This window comes from Pyxicephalus adspersus, chromosome 6 (genome assembly GCF_032062135.1).
Source record: "Pyxicephalus adspersus chromosome 6, UCB_Pads_2.0, whole genome shotgun sequence".
Classification (NCBI taxonomy): Eukaryota; Metazoa; Chordata; class Amphibia; order Anura; family Pyxicephalidae; genus Pyxicephalus; species Pyxicephalus adspersus.
In genome coordinates this window covers 14,275,422-14,291,718 of record NC_092863.1, presented here as the reverse complement: position 1 = coordinate 14,291,718, position 16,297 = coordinate 14,275,422, and the positions used below count along the sequence as shown (strand labels likewise).

General features: G+C 39.7%; 1 protein-coding gene across 4 annotated transcripts in view; it reads left to right on the top strand.

The window, feature by feature from the left end:
• The first annotated feature begins 8,375 nt into the window (after window positions 1–8,375).
• GRN (granulin precursor) overlaps window positions 8,376–16,297 on the top strand; it is a 12,891-nt gene continuing 4,969 nt past the window's right edge. For 3 of the 4 annotated variants that reach the window (XM_072414666.1, XM_072414665.1, XM_072414663.1), the window contains exons 1-6: window positions 8,588–8,616; window positions 11,783–11,924; window positions 12,007–12,129; window positions 13,947–14,025; window positions 14,106–14,215; window positions 15,015–15,153. In XM_072414666.1, coding sequence (XP_072270767.1) covers window positions 8,603–8,616; window positions 11,783–11,924; window positions 12,007–12,129; window positions 13,947–14,025; window positions 14,106–14,215; window positions 15,015–15,153 — 607 coding nt within the window. In that variant the 5' untranslated portion in view covers window positions 8,588–8,602. Of the gene's footprint in view, window positions 8,487–8,587; window positions 8,617–11,782; window positions 11,925–12,006; window positions 12,130–13,946; window positions 14,026–14,105; window positions 14,216–15,014; window positions 15,154–16,297 lie in introns of those variants that run through there. The other variant, XM_072414664.1, reaches the window with a different exon arrangement.

Genomic DNA, 16,297 nt, shown 5'->3' with positions numbered 1-16,297 from the left:
CAAATGACCCTTCATGGTCTTTGTTTCCGGAGGGAGGATTGCTGCACTAAATGCAAACTACTGATTGGTTTTGTTGCCGGCCCTTGATGGAATCTGAGGTCTTCAGAACTATCTAAGCATCCCACTGGCAGCCAATGTGAATTGTCCATGACACCAGGAAGACACAAGGGTCCAAGGGACCCATAGTTGGGGGATACATTTTATTGGACAAGGGTTGTCCAGAGTTAGGCGTTAAATCGGAACTTTACCCAATTCATGTGGTTGAGTTTTTGTCATGATGTGCAAATATTATGACATTTAACTTCCAATCACCTCCATTGCTGCAATCTCTGATCTCTCTTCCATCATTGGTGCTCAAATCTCCACTCAAGTTTTGGAGTTTTTGGCCTTTTGATTGGCAAGGCAGCGATGAAGCAACTCTTGACACAAAGTTACTTCCTTGTGCCTAAACAGATTATGCAAATATTGTATGAGAATACACTGTACACCTGGCCAGGTTAGGACTTCTTTTAGGCATCACTAACACACAATCTTGGTTTGTCTTTAATTGTAAAAGACTAAATAGGGATGTTGCAGAAAATAAACAGTAACTTTATGGCTATCAGCTTTAAAACATAAAAAAATACGAACGTGACACAAATCATGCGCTAATAATAGGAAGTGAATCTCTGTTACTTCACTTTTCAGTACTGAAATTCTTTTTTCGCTATGAGAGCACATTGTCGAAATCCCACAAAAAAGCCATGACTGAGTATTTCTAAATGTAAATTATTGTCCAATTCATAAATTCACAAAGTGCTACCACATGCCAAACATATACACCAAATAAAAACATAACCCTGATTTCCATAAAAGGTGACCACCAATACATTTTTATATTGCACTCATCATGTCATAAAGGTTTAGAACACAACACAACACACAACCCTATAATAAAATCTATATACTAAATATATCTAATTCTAGTGACAATTCAAAATCCCAAATACCTAAATATGCCAAACAATGCTTGCACAAAACAAAATTTGAAGATGAATTGAAACCCTACAAAAGTTTAAATAGAAATGAGTCAAAGTAACAGCAAGAAATGGTTCAGTCATCCAAACTTCAGGCACCCAAAAACCCTACATGTGGATAAGGCTGCTTTTTGAAATATCTTGCAGGTGAATATTGTCTTTGTCAATAGACTTTTCAGGTCAGGTAAAATGCAGATCAGAAGGAGCTCAATGGTAGGTCAAATACACTTGTCAATGATTCAGATCTCAAAAGGATTTCAAATGAAAGTCTATAGACATTGGCCCTTGATAGCGTCTGAAGGATGGGGAAATGGCTATGATTAAGAAAACACCATCACCTTGCTAATGCATGGCATACTTCTCCATGCCTGGAAGTGCAGGGGACCTGGTAAGGTTTATGAGGGTTTCAAGTCCATCAAAGAGTATTGATCAGCTCTGGGACCTTTGTTTTGACAAAGTGCTTCAAATATAATACAGCACAATGTATCCACATTGTACTTACTGAAGAAGCTGTGTTTCAAGACTTAGGTTGTTGGAAAGGTAAATATAGATGAGCATCTTTACAGAGTTGTCATTTTTATGTGGTCCTACAGGGACAGGGTAATTTTAAATAACCAAAAGTAAACTATTAGAGACCATGCAATGACTGGAGTGCACCACCACGGTGGCCAACGTACGAGCTGTCCCCCAGTGAATGATGACTTTACTCCTTCCTCTAGTACTAAGGACACATGGAAAAGCACCTCTGCTCTCTCTAACTATATGACCAGGATCTTTCTGCTAAGAATTCTCTGAATTACAATGTAGACCTGGCCCCTGCAGGAATGGTCAAGTCATGGTCCCCAGTGCTCCTTAACTCTCTAATTCCTTCTATCTTCTTGCAAGTCAACTTAGTATTTAGTGGCAAAGGAACAAGGGTTGCAGAGGTCTCATTCTAAAGGTTATGTCCTCCTCATGACCAACTCAGGTGATCTTCTACCATTGGTTTCCTCATTCTAGTTTAGCATTGGATAATGTCATCTAATATCAGAGCTCTGCAAAGGTAAACAGTAGTAAAAGATCTCCATTACCAGGTCCTTCCTTCTGGGAGCTCCTTCTATAAAGGTAAGAATACTGATGGGTGTCCAATGTAAAGGGGGGCTTCTGAAGTGAAGCAACTTGCCCTATATAGTAGGAGCCTTGTCAATGGTGGAAGGGTGGATCCAGGTTCAAATTTTCCATCTGGACCCACAGATCTGCAGCTACACCTTTATTAGTACATCTATAACGACCAAGGATACTTCTCTGCAACCTGTTGTCTTTTCTTAAACCCTTGCACACATTTTTTTGTTGATGCCATGTGCCTTTAATTTAAATAGAGAACTACTTACCACATATTTCAGATATTGCATTACCACATTGCAAAATATTATAAACAGCTGTTGCACATTTTCCCTGATTGCCTTAATAGGTGTTTTTTCCCAATAACTAATCTCTGACCCTGCTTTTGTGCTCGGTTTTGCACGTCTACCAGGTATCTGGCCAGCACATGTAATCAAACTGATTTTTTAAAGAGAATAAAGTAATGATCTGGAGCAAGCATGCAATAAAAAAAGTCGTAGTGAAGTCAAAATTTCTATATGTTTCAGGTCAGTGCTTATGAAAGCGTTGAAGCTGTTGGATCTGTATGACAACCAGGAAAAAGTTTTTTGCAAGGAGAAGTCAGAAGAAAAAAACCTTTCAATACATATTTAGTTACCGGTATTTGTATTTGCTGTCACTTCCTTCTATGTATAACTTCCCATTAACGTTTACCGCACACCTGAAAGATAAAGCAGACAAAGTTGGTAGATAAACTGCCATCAGTCCAACCTTTAATCATCCTAAATAAGTATAGGAATCCATGCTTAGCCATGTGCTGCTTCCACTTGACAGATAGGGCTCGTCCTTAAATAACTTCTTGTTTCTGTAAGTTTCAGAAACTTATGATACCCATTATGATAAAGTGTTGAACTTCGTAAGAGAAAAAGATGAAACAGCAAAAAGCAAAAATCATATCATACAAATTTTGAATGATATAAAAGACATAAATCAATGTAGTTCTGAGTTCATTAATACATTAATAAAGTTGATCAACTGTGTCTAAAGGGTTTTGATGGATGGGATATGTTTATTTCCCTAATGACTGAACTTGATAACTTAATGTTTTTTTTTTAATGTAACTATGTAAAGCTAAAGATGTGCATATAAACATGTCAAAAACATTTTCAATATTTAAAGATTTACAGATTTCAATTTCAATATTTGCACAGTGAAGGTTTCCATTTAAGTCCTTTACGTTATAGGGTCACAGTCAGAGGTGGCTCAGAACTAAGAAAGGTGAGGCTTTTGTCCCCAGCATTTTGATTTTTTAAGACCCAAATGGCCCTTGCCTGCAAATGATCTGATGTTGCCAGGGAATTAAAAATGTATGCTTAGGGTCTGTGTTCTGTATTTCAGTTGATATGTACTGCTTGGCCAATGGTCCTTTATAATGGTAGGATCTATTCCTCCAAATTCTTCCCCAACTGATGGGTTGCATATATAAAGAAATAATCCCATCTCAAATCCTTAATCAAGACTAGCAAAGTGGGAGACTGGTAGAGTTCAAATCTCATAGAGATAGGTTCATTTCAGACTCAAATTTGCCACCCTTGAGTGCCACTTTATGTCCTGAGGAGCAGTTTTTAGTGTTGGTTTGTCAGTCGATTTAATATAAGTTTGCTGTTACTAATGAACCTATGTTCTAAGGGGTTATTAGTGTTCTGGCTGGAGGAATATTGGTTACTGACCCGGGGTTTGGACTCAGGGTAATTACTGGCCTGAGGCTTTTTGGTATTGCTGCGGACTGGGGGTTATTATTGACAATTGCTGGGCTGGAGTAATATTGCTTGCCTTGCTGAGGTTAGGACATATGCAGTCACAGCATTTTATCCTCTATAATGTGGTAAGAATTACCAACATTGTATGGTAAAGACTGCTTACATGGGCAAGTAAAAAAAGTTAGAATCTTGTTATTGACAATAACCTACCCATTTGACCCTGCCCATTGTCAGCGTTAGAAAAACAGTTCTAAGAAATGTTGTGAAACTATCCCTGGAATGCATGCAAGCAAAAAGTTTAAAATACAAGTTACAGACATTATTCACATATGGTTTACGTCTACTTTTAATATATTTTTTTTAAATAATGGAGAGGAATTACATTCATTTGACCTAAGTCTCCTGCAATGGCGCTGTATTTCAGTGCTTAAACTAGGAAACAAAAAGCTGCAAAAAAGAGACAATTGGATATAATCAAACTAGAATTTACTCAAATATACTTGGAGGTCACTCATGTAAGTTGGGTATAAGCCTATTTACCTACCAGTATGTTTTGAGATGCTAGAGGAGTACCCAGAGAAAACCAAAGCAAACACTGAGAATATGTACAAACTCAAATTAGTGCCCAGGGGAAACCCCCCAAACATTGAGAACGCATACAAACTCAGAGTAGTGCCCTGAGGAGATCTAAGCAAACATGGAAAGTACGTACAAATTCCATGTAGTATCCTGGGCAAAATTCAAACGTGGCACCCTACTGCTAAAAGGTGAATGAGAGAGGGAGGAGAACCATGCCAAGATATAGCTAGGAGTGCTTGCTGTCCCTAAACTTCATTACTGTAGTAAATGAGATGAACTTGCACCCAGGGATATGGATCCTTGGATACACTCTCTTTGGGTAGTGTACATATCTTCTGCTTGGAACATATAAAGGAACATATATATTAGAATGAAATATACAAGAGGTGAACGTGCTTCAGTCCAGATTATGGCGGTTTATATTTTTCAAAGCCACCAGCGGACTTCAAGCTTTAGCACTACTTTGAACTTGAATAAACTTTAAGACTTGGTTGAATCCTGGTTGTTTAAAGCAATTGAACAATAATCAATATCCCTTCTGTCCATACTACTAACCACCACTGTGATAAAAAGAAGTTAGTAACAGAAATCTCTTCAACTGACAATTCAGGAAATGTCGATCTCATGTGTCTCTTGCTGCTGTTCCTCCCACCGACCCCTGCATCACTACTTTGTCCTAAGCATGCAGACAAGAACTTTTCGTCAACCTTCCTGGTCACCATGCTTGTTAGAGAATCAAATATTGCCCACTCTCCAACAGTAAATGCCAGTGAAACTTCAATATTGACTGTTTTTAAAATAGACCCCCAAAAATGCTTAGCTCATGATACCAGATGGTGGCCAGGAATGGTAGCCTCCAAATAGCTCTTTGTAAGGGTTGCTTTAATAAAATGGAATTTAAGATCTTTTTTTGTTTTGAATAGAGTTGGAAAAGGCTAAAACCTATACTAGCTTTTTCTTTTCTTTAGAAACTGCTATAGTTGAGGTTTGGGATACCAAGCACATGATATTGTTCAAAACATGTAGGGTCAAGCAGATGTTCGAGGTGCTGATAATGAATCATGCTTACAAGTCAACAGGGAACTTCAGGATTCAGAAGAAGGAATCCCTGATTCAGAAGAAGACAACCAGAAGTATTACTAATAAAAAAAAAAAAGCTTCTAAATGATGAGTAAAACAAAAGACAACTTTACAATTAACTTGCTATCTGGTTGATTTAAAAATGTTTTCTTTTGTTGCCTTTCCAGATCCAGTCCATCTAAAGATGGTGACAGAGGCACGATGGCACCAAAGGAACATGAGTGCTGATGCAGAAGGTTAGGCTAGGGATAACCAGGCCAATAACTTGCTGGCATGTGAGGTACAAATGATGAGTGGAAACAAGGTCAAATACCAGGCAAAGGTCAGTTGAAGAAGTCAAGGTCCAAGTATACCACCAATTCTGCCTGGTAAAAGCCAATTCTGTAAAACAAAAAAAAAAGGAGAACCAGCACCATTTTCCAAAATACCAAGAACAAACATCATCAGATTGGTAAACTGTTTTGTAACCAAAACATAGTGGGTTGTAAAAGCGACAAACTCATGGAGGAACATTTGTCCCCCAACACATTAGGAGAAACTAGAAGATCCCAAGCTAGGTAGCTGATATACGTCCACCACCATTCTTCCAGAGCCATCCAGGACTTATATATAAAGCTGGCCAAGGAAGGCTGCTATCCAATGTTGGCTTCAGATAGGTTTGAGAATTCTAAGGATATTGTAAGCCCCCTTTATTGTGAACCCCACTCAATCTCCATTGTCTGTATTTAGCTATATATTGGCCTTGGTTGTGTTGCATCCAAAGGCCTCACCCACACCTGGGAGGTCCAGAAAGAGACTAAAAGTTTCCCAAGACCAGGTGGCTGGAGTTCAGAGAATCTATCATCATAACACATTTTGGGGCAAAGATACTCCTTCTTTAAAATGGAGTTGTTTTTAACTTCAGCAGAGGAATGGGGTTCTCACCTTATTCTTTTATCAAGATCGCTCTTGGTATTGGTTTCATTTTTTGGGAGAGTTTCCATAATTTTTTTTTTCCAATACACAAAACTATACTTCCCATCTGTCCCTGAGATGGATAGACTCTATCAGGTCCAGATACCTCTGACTTCTTCAGTTGTGGGAGATGGAGGTGTGAAAGGGATGGTGAAGAAATTTCCCCCCTAGAAGACGCCTCCTCTAATTCAGAATTATGGAATTCCCTTCACTTTGTACCCTCAAGCTGCTCAGATAAAAGTTATTACCCCTTCACTACACTAAAGCTATGGACGCACATCAAATATTAGTGGCCTGGGATGAATGGTTGTGCTTCAATGTCAATGAGTAATGTTGAAGAAATGAAACTAAAAATTTAGTGGGGAAACCAAACATCACATGATATTTGAATCACAATATATTGCAAATCCACCAACTGTTCAGGAATGGTTAAAGTGATATACTCAATAACTTTGCCTGGTTACAATTTATAGCAGATAAAACTGTAAAATGTTCCAGGTGCATCAAGACAAAAACTGTTCAAAGTCTATAGCCTGTCTTACACCCCCTATAGCTCTGCAATTAGCAAATATCATACTCTAAGTTGATTGGGGAATTCTAGCTTAGACACAGCAGGAAGGGGGTGCATGCCAGACCTCTACACAGAGACCACTGCTTCAACCCCAAAAACAAAGGTCCTTCTCTGCAGCATGCTAGCAGGGGATTGTTTTTTTTGGTCTGCATCCAAATGTATTTGAAATATATTTAGTTGACTTGGCTATAGATAAGTTAGGCATTAATGGTACTTTTTATTTGACTTTCACAATACACTTCCTCTTCCTATTTTTTATTCCTCTCTTTGTTTTAATAAATGCACATTATCGATAGCCAGGTGCATTGATTACTCTGATATCTCTAAAAACTGTTTGATGACATTGAGATAGAATCAGACACGCAGGATCTGTTTTATTAAAGTTCTCTAAGACTGGAGAATATGGACTATCATAGGAGAACCTGGGGGATTCAGGTAAAATGGAATGGATTCCATGTTTGTTGGATCACCCAGGTTCTCCCATGATTTTCTATAGTCTTGGAGAGCTTTAATAAATCAACGCCACAGCGAGAGACTTGTCTGCTATCTTGCACCATAAGAGAACAATGCAGCACGGTGTTACCAAAGCTCCTGTTTACCTGTGTGCCAGGTGGTGCATCAATGGTGGCCAGTGTTATGGCATTGAAGCCACACTATCAGCATGTCTGGATGCAGAAATTGTACGTTAGCCAATCACAGGGCCTTCTATGCTCACCATACATTTACAGTTCCCAAGAAGCGTATCTGATTAGTGCCATTACTGAGTGTTGATTACTGACAGCACCGAGTCTAACACTAAACAATTACTGTCACTGGAAATTAATGTTCATTATTTATTTAGGGACAGCGGCTTCGCATCTCTGCCAAGCAGCCCATTCTGGTCTGTGGTGAGGTAAAGGACCACATAGCTGGTAATCCAAGATGGCGAATCAATACCACCCCTTTCTAGATAAAGTCAAGGTGTGTGCATTGGATTTTCAACCAATATGATCACAAATGTGTTAAGGAAAATCTATTGTTTGTTTAGATCGAGGAAGTTGTTTGTGCAATGCTTGGTATGATTTTATTTCTTTATACATTTTTATTCTACATTAAACCTATTTACAAAATAAAAGCAGGTTTTCAGAAGCTTTGTTTCTCTATCTGATAAAACACACCCAATAATTACAATATAACAGTGTTGTGTAAGAGGAAATTCAGATGTTTTTGCATTAAACACAACTAGATCACATTCTTATTCTGTTTACATGGCATTATATTATGGGGGAGTCATGTGATGCTGAGTCTGAGCATCACGTGACTTCATTCTCCTCCCTCTGGTCTCATTTGACTGGAGTCTGGCTGACTGTTGCACAAGCCAATCAGAGGCGTCAGTGGGCGGGGATTTTCTAATAAACTAGGGTGCGTTCCTGGGCGAAGGGTAAGCTGAGGCTTCGAGGGTGACAGGTGAGGCTGTGTACTGCGCTATGGTATAGGGTTGCTGCACTGGCCGCTATTTTCTTTGAGTTTTGAAAGAATGCTCTTGTTCAATGCAAATATTTTACACTGTTTTAATTACAAAAATGTCATATCACAGGTAGGTTCCATTGTCCCAGAGATTGTAATACTAAATTTGTGTGCAAATATAGTGCATATTTGTGCAGGTCTATAAAGAGAATTTTAAAGTAAATAATAATATTAAATGGGTGTTTAGGGGCTGTAATGTAGTACAATGTATTATATTGGAGATGACCATTGCTAGCCCTGATTGCTGTATTCTTTCTTGGAATGAAGCTGATCTGCAAGAGAAATAAGCATGACAGGTACTCTTTATGTAATCCCCGGCCTGGGGGGGAGCAGAAAGCAGACAATGTCCTGTGAATAAATAGGTGATGTGTAATGCAAACAAAACTTCTTCTGCTCCATGTCTGATAAAAGTTAATCCCAGGGCTGCAATCAATCAGGGTTTATTGATCTTGCAGCAAATCCATGGGCAACATAAAGCACCTGGTGTGAATGGGCCCAATGATTGCCAATGAGCCTTATTTGTTATGGGAGATCATAACAAATTTATTATGGGAGATCATGTGACCTACCACAAATGCAGCATCTGTCTGTAAATCTATTGCCTGGTCTTTGCTAATATTTACCCCCATGATCTAATAAAAAGAACCCCTATATTCTTCCTGGAGACCCAGTGATAGGCTCCTATGGGGGCTCCATTAGTGAATACCATCAATAAGGCTCAGGCATAGAAAGGAACTTCTTAACCAGGGTTCTGTAGATTTTTAGGGTTCCTCCCCTTGGGCAATGTGCCTTTCGGGTCAGTTTAAATTACTTTTTGGCTGGGGTGACATTCTGCCCCCACCCCCCCATGCTAATATAATGGAGCTATGCGAAAGAACTCCATAGATGATAGATTCTTAATGGCGTATTGTTAAGCTTATTTTATGAATAATATTTATTTAATGTAATACTAAATAGTTTTTTGGACTTTGTAATGTGCTTACTCTTGCATGGTGTGGGTGGGGGATTTCCTGTAGACGGATTGTTTTCCTACATGATGTGACCTTGACTGAAATAAAGTAATGGTGAGAATAAACGACTTAAAAGTTACAATTGTCTCATGACTTGATGAGGTTTGTTCGGTGCCACACCTGTAATGTTTGTGTGCAGAGATCTGGTCATTCTCCTTCGGGTATTGTGCAATAGCCGTGCCCAGTAAAACTAAGGGTTGCATTTTCCAAATTTCCATTGCAAGATATTTAAGTAATTTGAGTAATCAAATGGATAAAGATGGCAATCTTCCCGTTCTTTGTAGTTTGTGAATAGTCATTTCAAAATCATGCATGCTTTCCTTTAAAAAGAAAACGGCTCATGCTTTGCATATCTGTTCAAGCATGTTTCAAAACATCTGCAGACATTAGTATTTGTTGTTGGGTGTTGGTTACAATCAAAAACTTAATGAGAAAAGAGCAACTTTCTGATTGCAGTAACTTTTTTTTTTTTTGCCTTTGGTAGCAAGTTCAAGGCTTAAGCAGGTTTCCTATGGGTTCAGATCTTCAAGGTTGATTGTTTAGCTCCCTCTTCAGCTCCAGGTACTGGTTTTGATATGGTAACGGCTTTCAGGAGCTACTTGTTGGGCTTCTTTCTTAACTTTAGAATGGGGATACAGCTGTAGGATAGGATCCAAGGTGGGACATCTTGGCAGATTGTCTTGCAAAGTTATTATTAAACATTATTTATATAGCGCCAACATATTACGCAGCGTTGCACATTAAATAGGTGTTGCAAATGACACCGTGACCCAGGAGGAGGAGAGGACCCTGCCCTGAAGAGCTTACAATCTAAGAGGTGGGGAAAGTATCACACAATAGGAGGTGTATATGGAATGGGGAGAAGTAGTGCGGGTTTAGGAGACAGAAGACTGGTAGGCAAGTTTGAAAAAATGAGTTTTGAGTACTATTTTAAATGAGCAGAAATTAGAAGCAAGCCGAATAGGACAAGGAAGACCATTCCAGAGATTCAGGGAAGCTCTAGAAAAATAATATTAAACAGTAATTATATAGCACCAACATATTACACAGCGCTGTACATTTAATAGGGGTTGCAAATGACAGACACAGACAGTGACACAGGAGAAGAGGACCCTGCCCAGAAGAGCTTACAATCTAAGATAATTGTTGCCGATTAATTATCAAATGCAGAAATCTCTGCTTTTAGGTGCTTTTGTCTTTGGTATGAATTCAATGGCCCATCTTTAACTTTCTATTTCTTTGCTTTGCTTGTGCTGTGATTGTTAGGTTTTTGTAGAGACAAGTATTTGAGATAAACTGATAAAATGTAAGTCTATGGCCCCAGATCAGCAGATTGTGGTCTGTGGGTTTTGTGCTAGTTCAGCGATAGTGAAAGTGGAAGTATCTGTTAAGTTAATCCACTTCCTCTTGTGATCATTGGTGTAGAAATTGTATTGTGAAGGCTGCTAAACATTTCCAGGCATACGTTCTTGTGGCTTTTAGTGCTTACTTCTGCAATGGATTCTGGTCTCGTAGCTACTGAAATTTGAATCTTTAGATCAGGCATTGGGGCTGCACAGTGACTGTATATAATCATTTGCTGCTATAGTGCAGTATTCCCAGAAATGTTTTTAAGCAGGATGGGAAGAAGCTTTAGGCAGGCAGTGGCAGCCCTTGTATTGTGACCCAACTTTTCAGTAAACAGCCGGATAGTTACTGAAAAGTGCCGGGTGGCGCGCCCGGCTGAAAGGAACACTGTAGTGCCTCCCTGTAATGCATATTAGAAGCAGGGTTTGCTTGTACCAAACTGATCTGTCTAATATCCGCATCCCCGATCTTTTGAATCCTAATGCAGAGTTCTGTATTGCAGAGCACTCGTAGAACAAGTTCCTTGACGAATACTAAAATAGATGTGCCCATGACAGGCTTTACGTTTTGATTTCACTTTATTTAAGCTTTCTTCTTGGATTTGTCAGGGGTGATGGGTCACCAGAGGTCTTGTGCTATATTTGTGCATGTGGTTGGAAGGCGAGAAACTTTTACTTATTGACCTGGGTGGTTTACAAATGTGAGATCCCGCTCCAATCTCAGCAGACTGGCTTTCTAACATTGGCTGTTCTCTTCCTTTATTATAAATTGTATTACCAGTGTTTATGCCCATATGGTGTACAGTTGCATGTTAGGCACTTGTGCCAGTTATATGCCAGTGGTACTGACTGCCCAATTTTTTTTTTTTTTTTTTTGCAGAATGGCACCTCCTTGGTATCTCCTGTTCTTGGTTGCCTTGGCTGGAGCTCTGAGATGTCCTGATGGGTCAGAATGTAGTGATGACAAGACTTGCTGTGCATTGACAGATGGTGGTGGCTATGGCTGCTGTCCAAGGAAACAGGTAAGAGTGACTTATACAACCACAAACCTTCTTGCCTAATAAAAATAAAGAAATATTCATCTCGTGCCACTTTTTTATTCAGGGTGCCGCTCGTTCTTTTCCTATGATCACTGATGTTTTCTGCACAAAGAACATGGGCTGTCCTGAAGAATATTCCTGTGTAAAGACTCCACAGGGTGAATCTGCCTGCTGTCCATTAGCTGAGGTACATGAAATCTACTATGCCTATGTACACCACAGAAACCAGGGAGCCCCTATACCCAGCTAAATCTGAAATTAAATAAGGCAAATTTAGGTAATCATGTTGATTAGTGTAAATGATAAATATTACCTTTGGAAAAGATCCTTACAATAGCCCATTGTGTACCTATGTTTGTCTGTAGAGCAGTCTGATCGGTCATGCCTTTTAGTTACTTTTAGCTACGTACATACTTGCAATGCTTCTCGTCCAATAATCGGCTCAGGATAAGTTCAGACAAGAATCTGGCATGTGTACAGTGCCCGTCGACTGAAGGACTGTCCTGGCGGATCCACGGAAGGTGGACGATGAACGATTGTAACAGAATTGAACTGCTTGCTGTTGGAATTTACCTTGTGCATTTTTAGGTTCAGTTGGGCTTTTAAATTTTCAGAAGCTGTATCATTTACAAGGCAGTCTAGGTAAGAGCCTAAGTTAGCTACAACCTTTACACCCTTGTAGTAAACCAGGGAGATGGTGCACAAACTTGTTATACTTACCAGTACTCCTCGGTTACAGCTGATCTTTAGCGCAATGATAGAAGTTAAATTTTTGGGTGTTTGTCATTATTGTCCTCCTGTTGCTCCTCACATGACATGGATCATCACTAGTGGGTTCTATAATCCTAAAGAACTGTAGTGGCTGACCAGTGTAATCCTGGGCTCTACTGTGCTCTACTGATGTTCTGTAAAAGGCAAAAGTAAAAGCATTCCATCTATAAACACCACTCTAATGGAGAAATGCCCTAAAATCATTCCATTCGAAAATGTCTATTTCCTGTGTCCCATCTGCTATGTGGTGATCTCCTTTTTCCTGCGGATATGGCAATGTTCAGGTTAGTAGTAGAAACAATTAGGTGCCAAGGAAGGCATAGGAGATTGGAAACTAGAAATAAAACCTTTTTATTGACAGGTTAGGACTGGCCTCCATCTGATACATGTCTAAACATAAGAAGTCAGCCTGCAGAAAACTTTCTTAGAAAATATTGTAATGTCTGTAAATTACATTACACAAATTATGCTGCGTTTTGATCCTGAGGTCATGGATAAGATCTGCCCAAACAACATTCTCCTATAGGTGATAATACTTAATGGTGTCTGGAGCAGGTAGTTCATAACAAAGAACTTTTTGCACTCATATGTTGGCTGGTGTCCCTGTTCTGGGAAAAGTTTGTGTGATTAGAGAACTGCCTTTTATAAACTTGAGTTTCTATTGGCAGAGCTGTTCTTGGAAAAGAAGCTGCTAACCCTTGCAGCTTCAGAAACTAGGACAAAAGTGTTAACAATACAAATCAGCTGTACTTCCTAAACTCCAGTCCACACCCTGCTCTAAAGGGAAAATGACATATTGCTGGAATAATATGGGATATGTCAAAATCTTTAAATTATATGTGATATCTGCAACTTGCATAAAGGCTATCACATAATATACGCTTGTATTAAAACCACCAAAATAATATGTGCAGGGGTGCTGGCGCATAATGATAATACTGCTTAATCTGTCTTTTGCAGTGCTGTTCTGCTGGATGGATGCCAATCCACTACAGGCTGCCTGGTGAAAGCTAGATAGTGGTGGACCAATGAATAACACTAGTCCTCCTGCACAAGTAGTCACTTGTTCTTTATACAGAAAGCTCCCACGCTAGAATAATCTCTTGCATTTAGATATTACCCCAGGGTTTAGCAATGCATAAGTCGGTCGAGCAATGAATCATCCTGTTCTTTAACCTGGGTTCAGTTGGATGAAAAACTATTTTTTAAATGTCTCCATTCTAAAACTTTCAGGGAACCTCTTGTCAAGATGGACATCACTGCTGCCCCTCGGGCACTCATTGTTCAGAAGATGGGCACTCTTGTTTGCCAGGTAGGATGTAGTACTTGCATTGGTACTATAATTCACATGCTGTATCCTTTTTGCATGTATTAACATGGTTTATATTACAGCTACCAATCAGTCAGCCATAATCTGCCCAGATCAAGTCTCAGAATGCCCAAGTGGAACCACATGCTGTCAGATGCCTGACGAGAGCTGGGGATGCTGCCCACTGGAACAGGTGAGCTGAAGCCGGAGTACATGATTTTTCAGTGCATAAACTAATGTGTAAGTTGGTGTCCCGCACCCTTCATTCCATGTTCATCCCCTTTAGCTCAGTATGCTGAAAGTAAGACTATATACACACTTGCAATGGTTGCCGTCCGATAATCAGCTCAGGGCCGATATTGGATGAGAATCTGGCGTGTGTACAGCGCCCATCGTCCGAACGACTGTCCTGGCAGATCAACGAACGACCCTACCAGAAGTTAAGGGGGAGCCGCTCCGTCATTCGCCCCCTCCCCTCTCCATAGAGCAGAACGATGCTGTATGTTCAGCACTCGTTCATGCATCATGCAATAGTTTGTCGTTGGAAAGGATCATGAAAGATCCTTCCAATGACAATTATTACACGTGTGTATGCAGCCTAAAAATTAGGAGATGGAAGAAAGGTATTTTGGCAGCTGCACTTGGGCTGTATTAACCAGCTTCTTTAAGAAAAGCTAAGATAACTCCAGAGAACAGTTTTAAATGCAGTGAATAAATGTAGCTTAGTTCTAACTTCAGTACAGTTTAAAGCAAGAGAGGGAAGAGCAGCACGAAGAGATAATTTGGCTGTGGAGCAATACAAATGAGCTTGGAAAGAGAAGAATGATGCTTGTTGGCTGCTGCTCATTCTGAATCACAGGTTGAGAACAGGGAGTTTGTTCTGTAAAGGGAATTTGCAGACCTTTGGTTGGTATCTTGTATATGTCAACAGTATTTTATAAACTTGCCCAAATATACACTTTGTTTGATTGTATTGAGCTTTTGTCTTCTAGGCCACATGCTGCAGTGATCATGTTCATTGCTGCCCGCACAACACCCTATGTGACCTACAACATGGGACCTGTGTCTCTGGAGATAAGGTGGTTCCTATGTCAAAGAAGGTTCCTGCTAGGATGAAACTACAGTCTGCCGGTGAGTAGGACAATTTATATATTTATTTTTTTTTTGTGTGTATTTGTCCAATATTGGGATTCATGTTGTAAGAGCCTGTTTAAGTGGTGTCCGTGTCTACATTTCTAACGTTAAAAGTTCTAGCACAGTTACCCACACGGTCGTTACACATTAGGACACAGAACAAGCATGCAGTATAGGAAATAGAACCTAAGCCTTAACTGCTTGCTTCACCATAATCATGTGGAGAATGTATAACTCCTCTAAAAAAAAAAAAAAAAAAAAAAAAATATATATATCTCATGCAGCAGTGTGTGCCATACCAAAGGCCTTTTTTTATGAAATTAACATTAAATAATGAATCGGTCTGGTCTACTAATATACCCCAACTTTAAAAAATTATTCTGGATATGTTCTACACAACCTCTGGTTCACACATTCATTTGTCTGAGGATTGTGCTCAAAGGGATTTGTAGTCCTAGTAGTTGGGAGTGTCACTATGCAATACCAGTGTGCCACCCCCCCCCCCCCCCCATGTCACCCCGAAATACAAATGCACCCAATAGCCTGTCTCCTTGCCCCTATGATACCAGTGCACCCTAGTTGGCATTCTTCCTCCTGTGTGCTTCTGTGACCCTGCATGAATACAGCACACCCAAGTGTAATCAAGCCACAGAAGTCTCCAAATACCAGCCATTTAAAATATAGGGGACATGTAATTGGTTTCCCTGTTTTGTAGAAGTTGGCTCACTCAAATTTTATCATCCACCTTCCTCAAGTGCGTTTTTTATTTTTATTTTTTTTAAATTTTTAATTTGCTGATCAAGCAGTTATGGCTTGCAATGTACAGACTCTACTAGCAGAGATGAGCTCTGCACTTTTCTTTTCCTAACATGTAACACCCAATACCAGCAAACACAATGAAATATTGGTGTGTACCCACCCCACGGAAGAGATTTAGATTACCGTTGTTATTGTGCTACTTTGCCCATTACAGTGGGAAACCTATGGACCCCTGAGGGGTTTACTATGGAAAGAGATTGCTCCATGTATGGGAAGTACTGTGTTTCCCCGAAAATAAGACCTACCCCGAAAGTAAGACCTAGCACTATTTTGTAAACCTGCCCTAATATAAGACCTACCCCGAAAATAAGACCTACGAGAA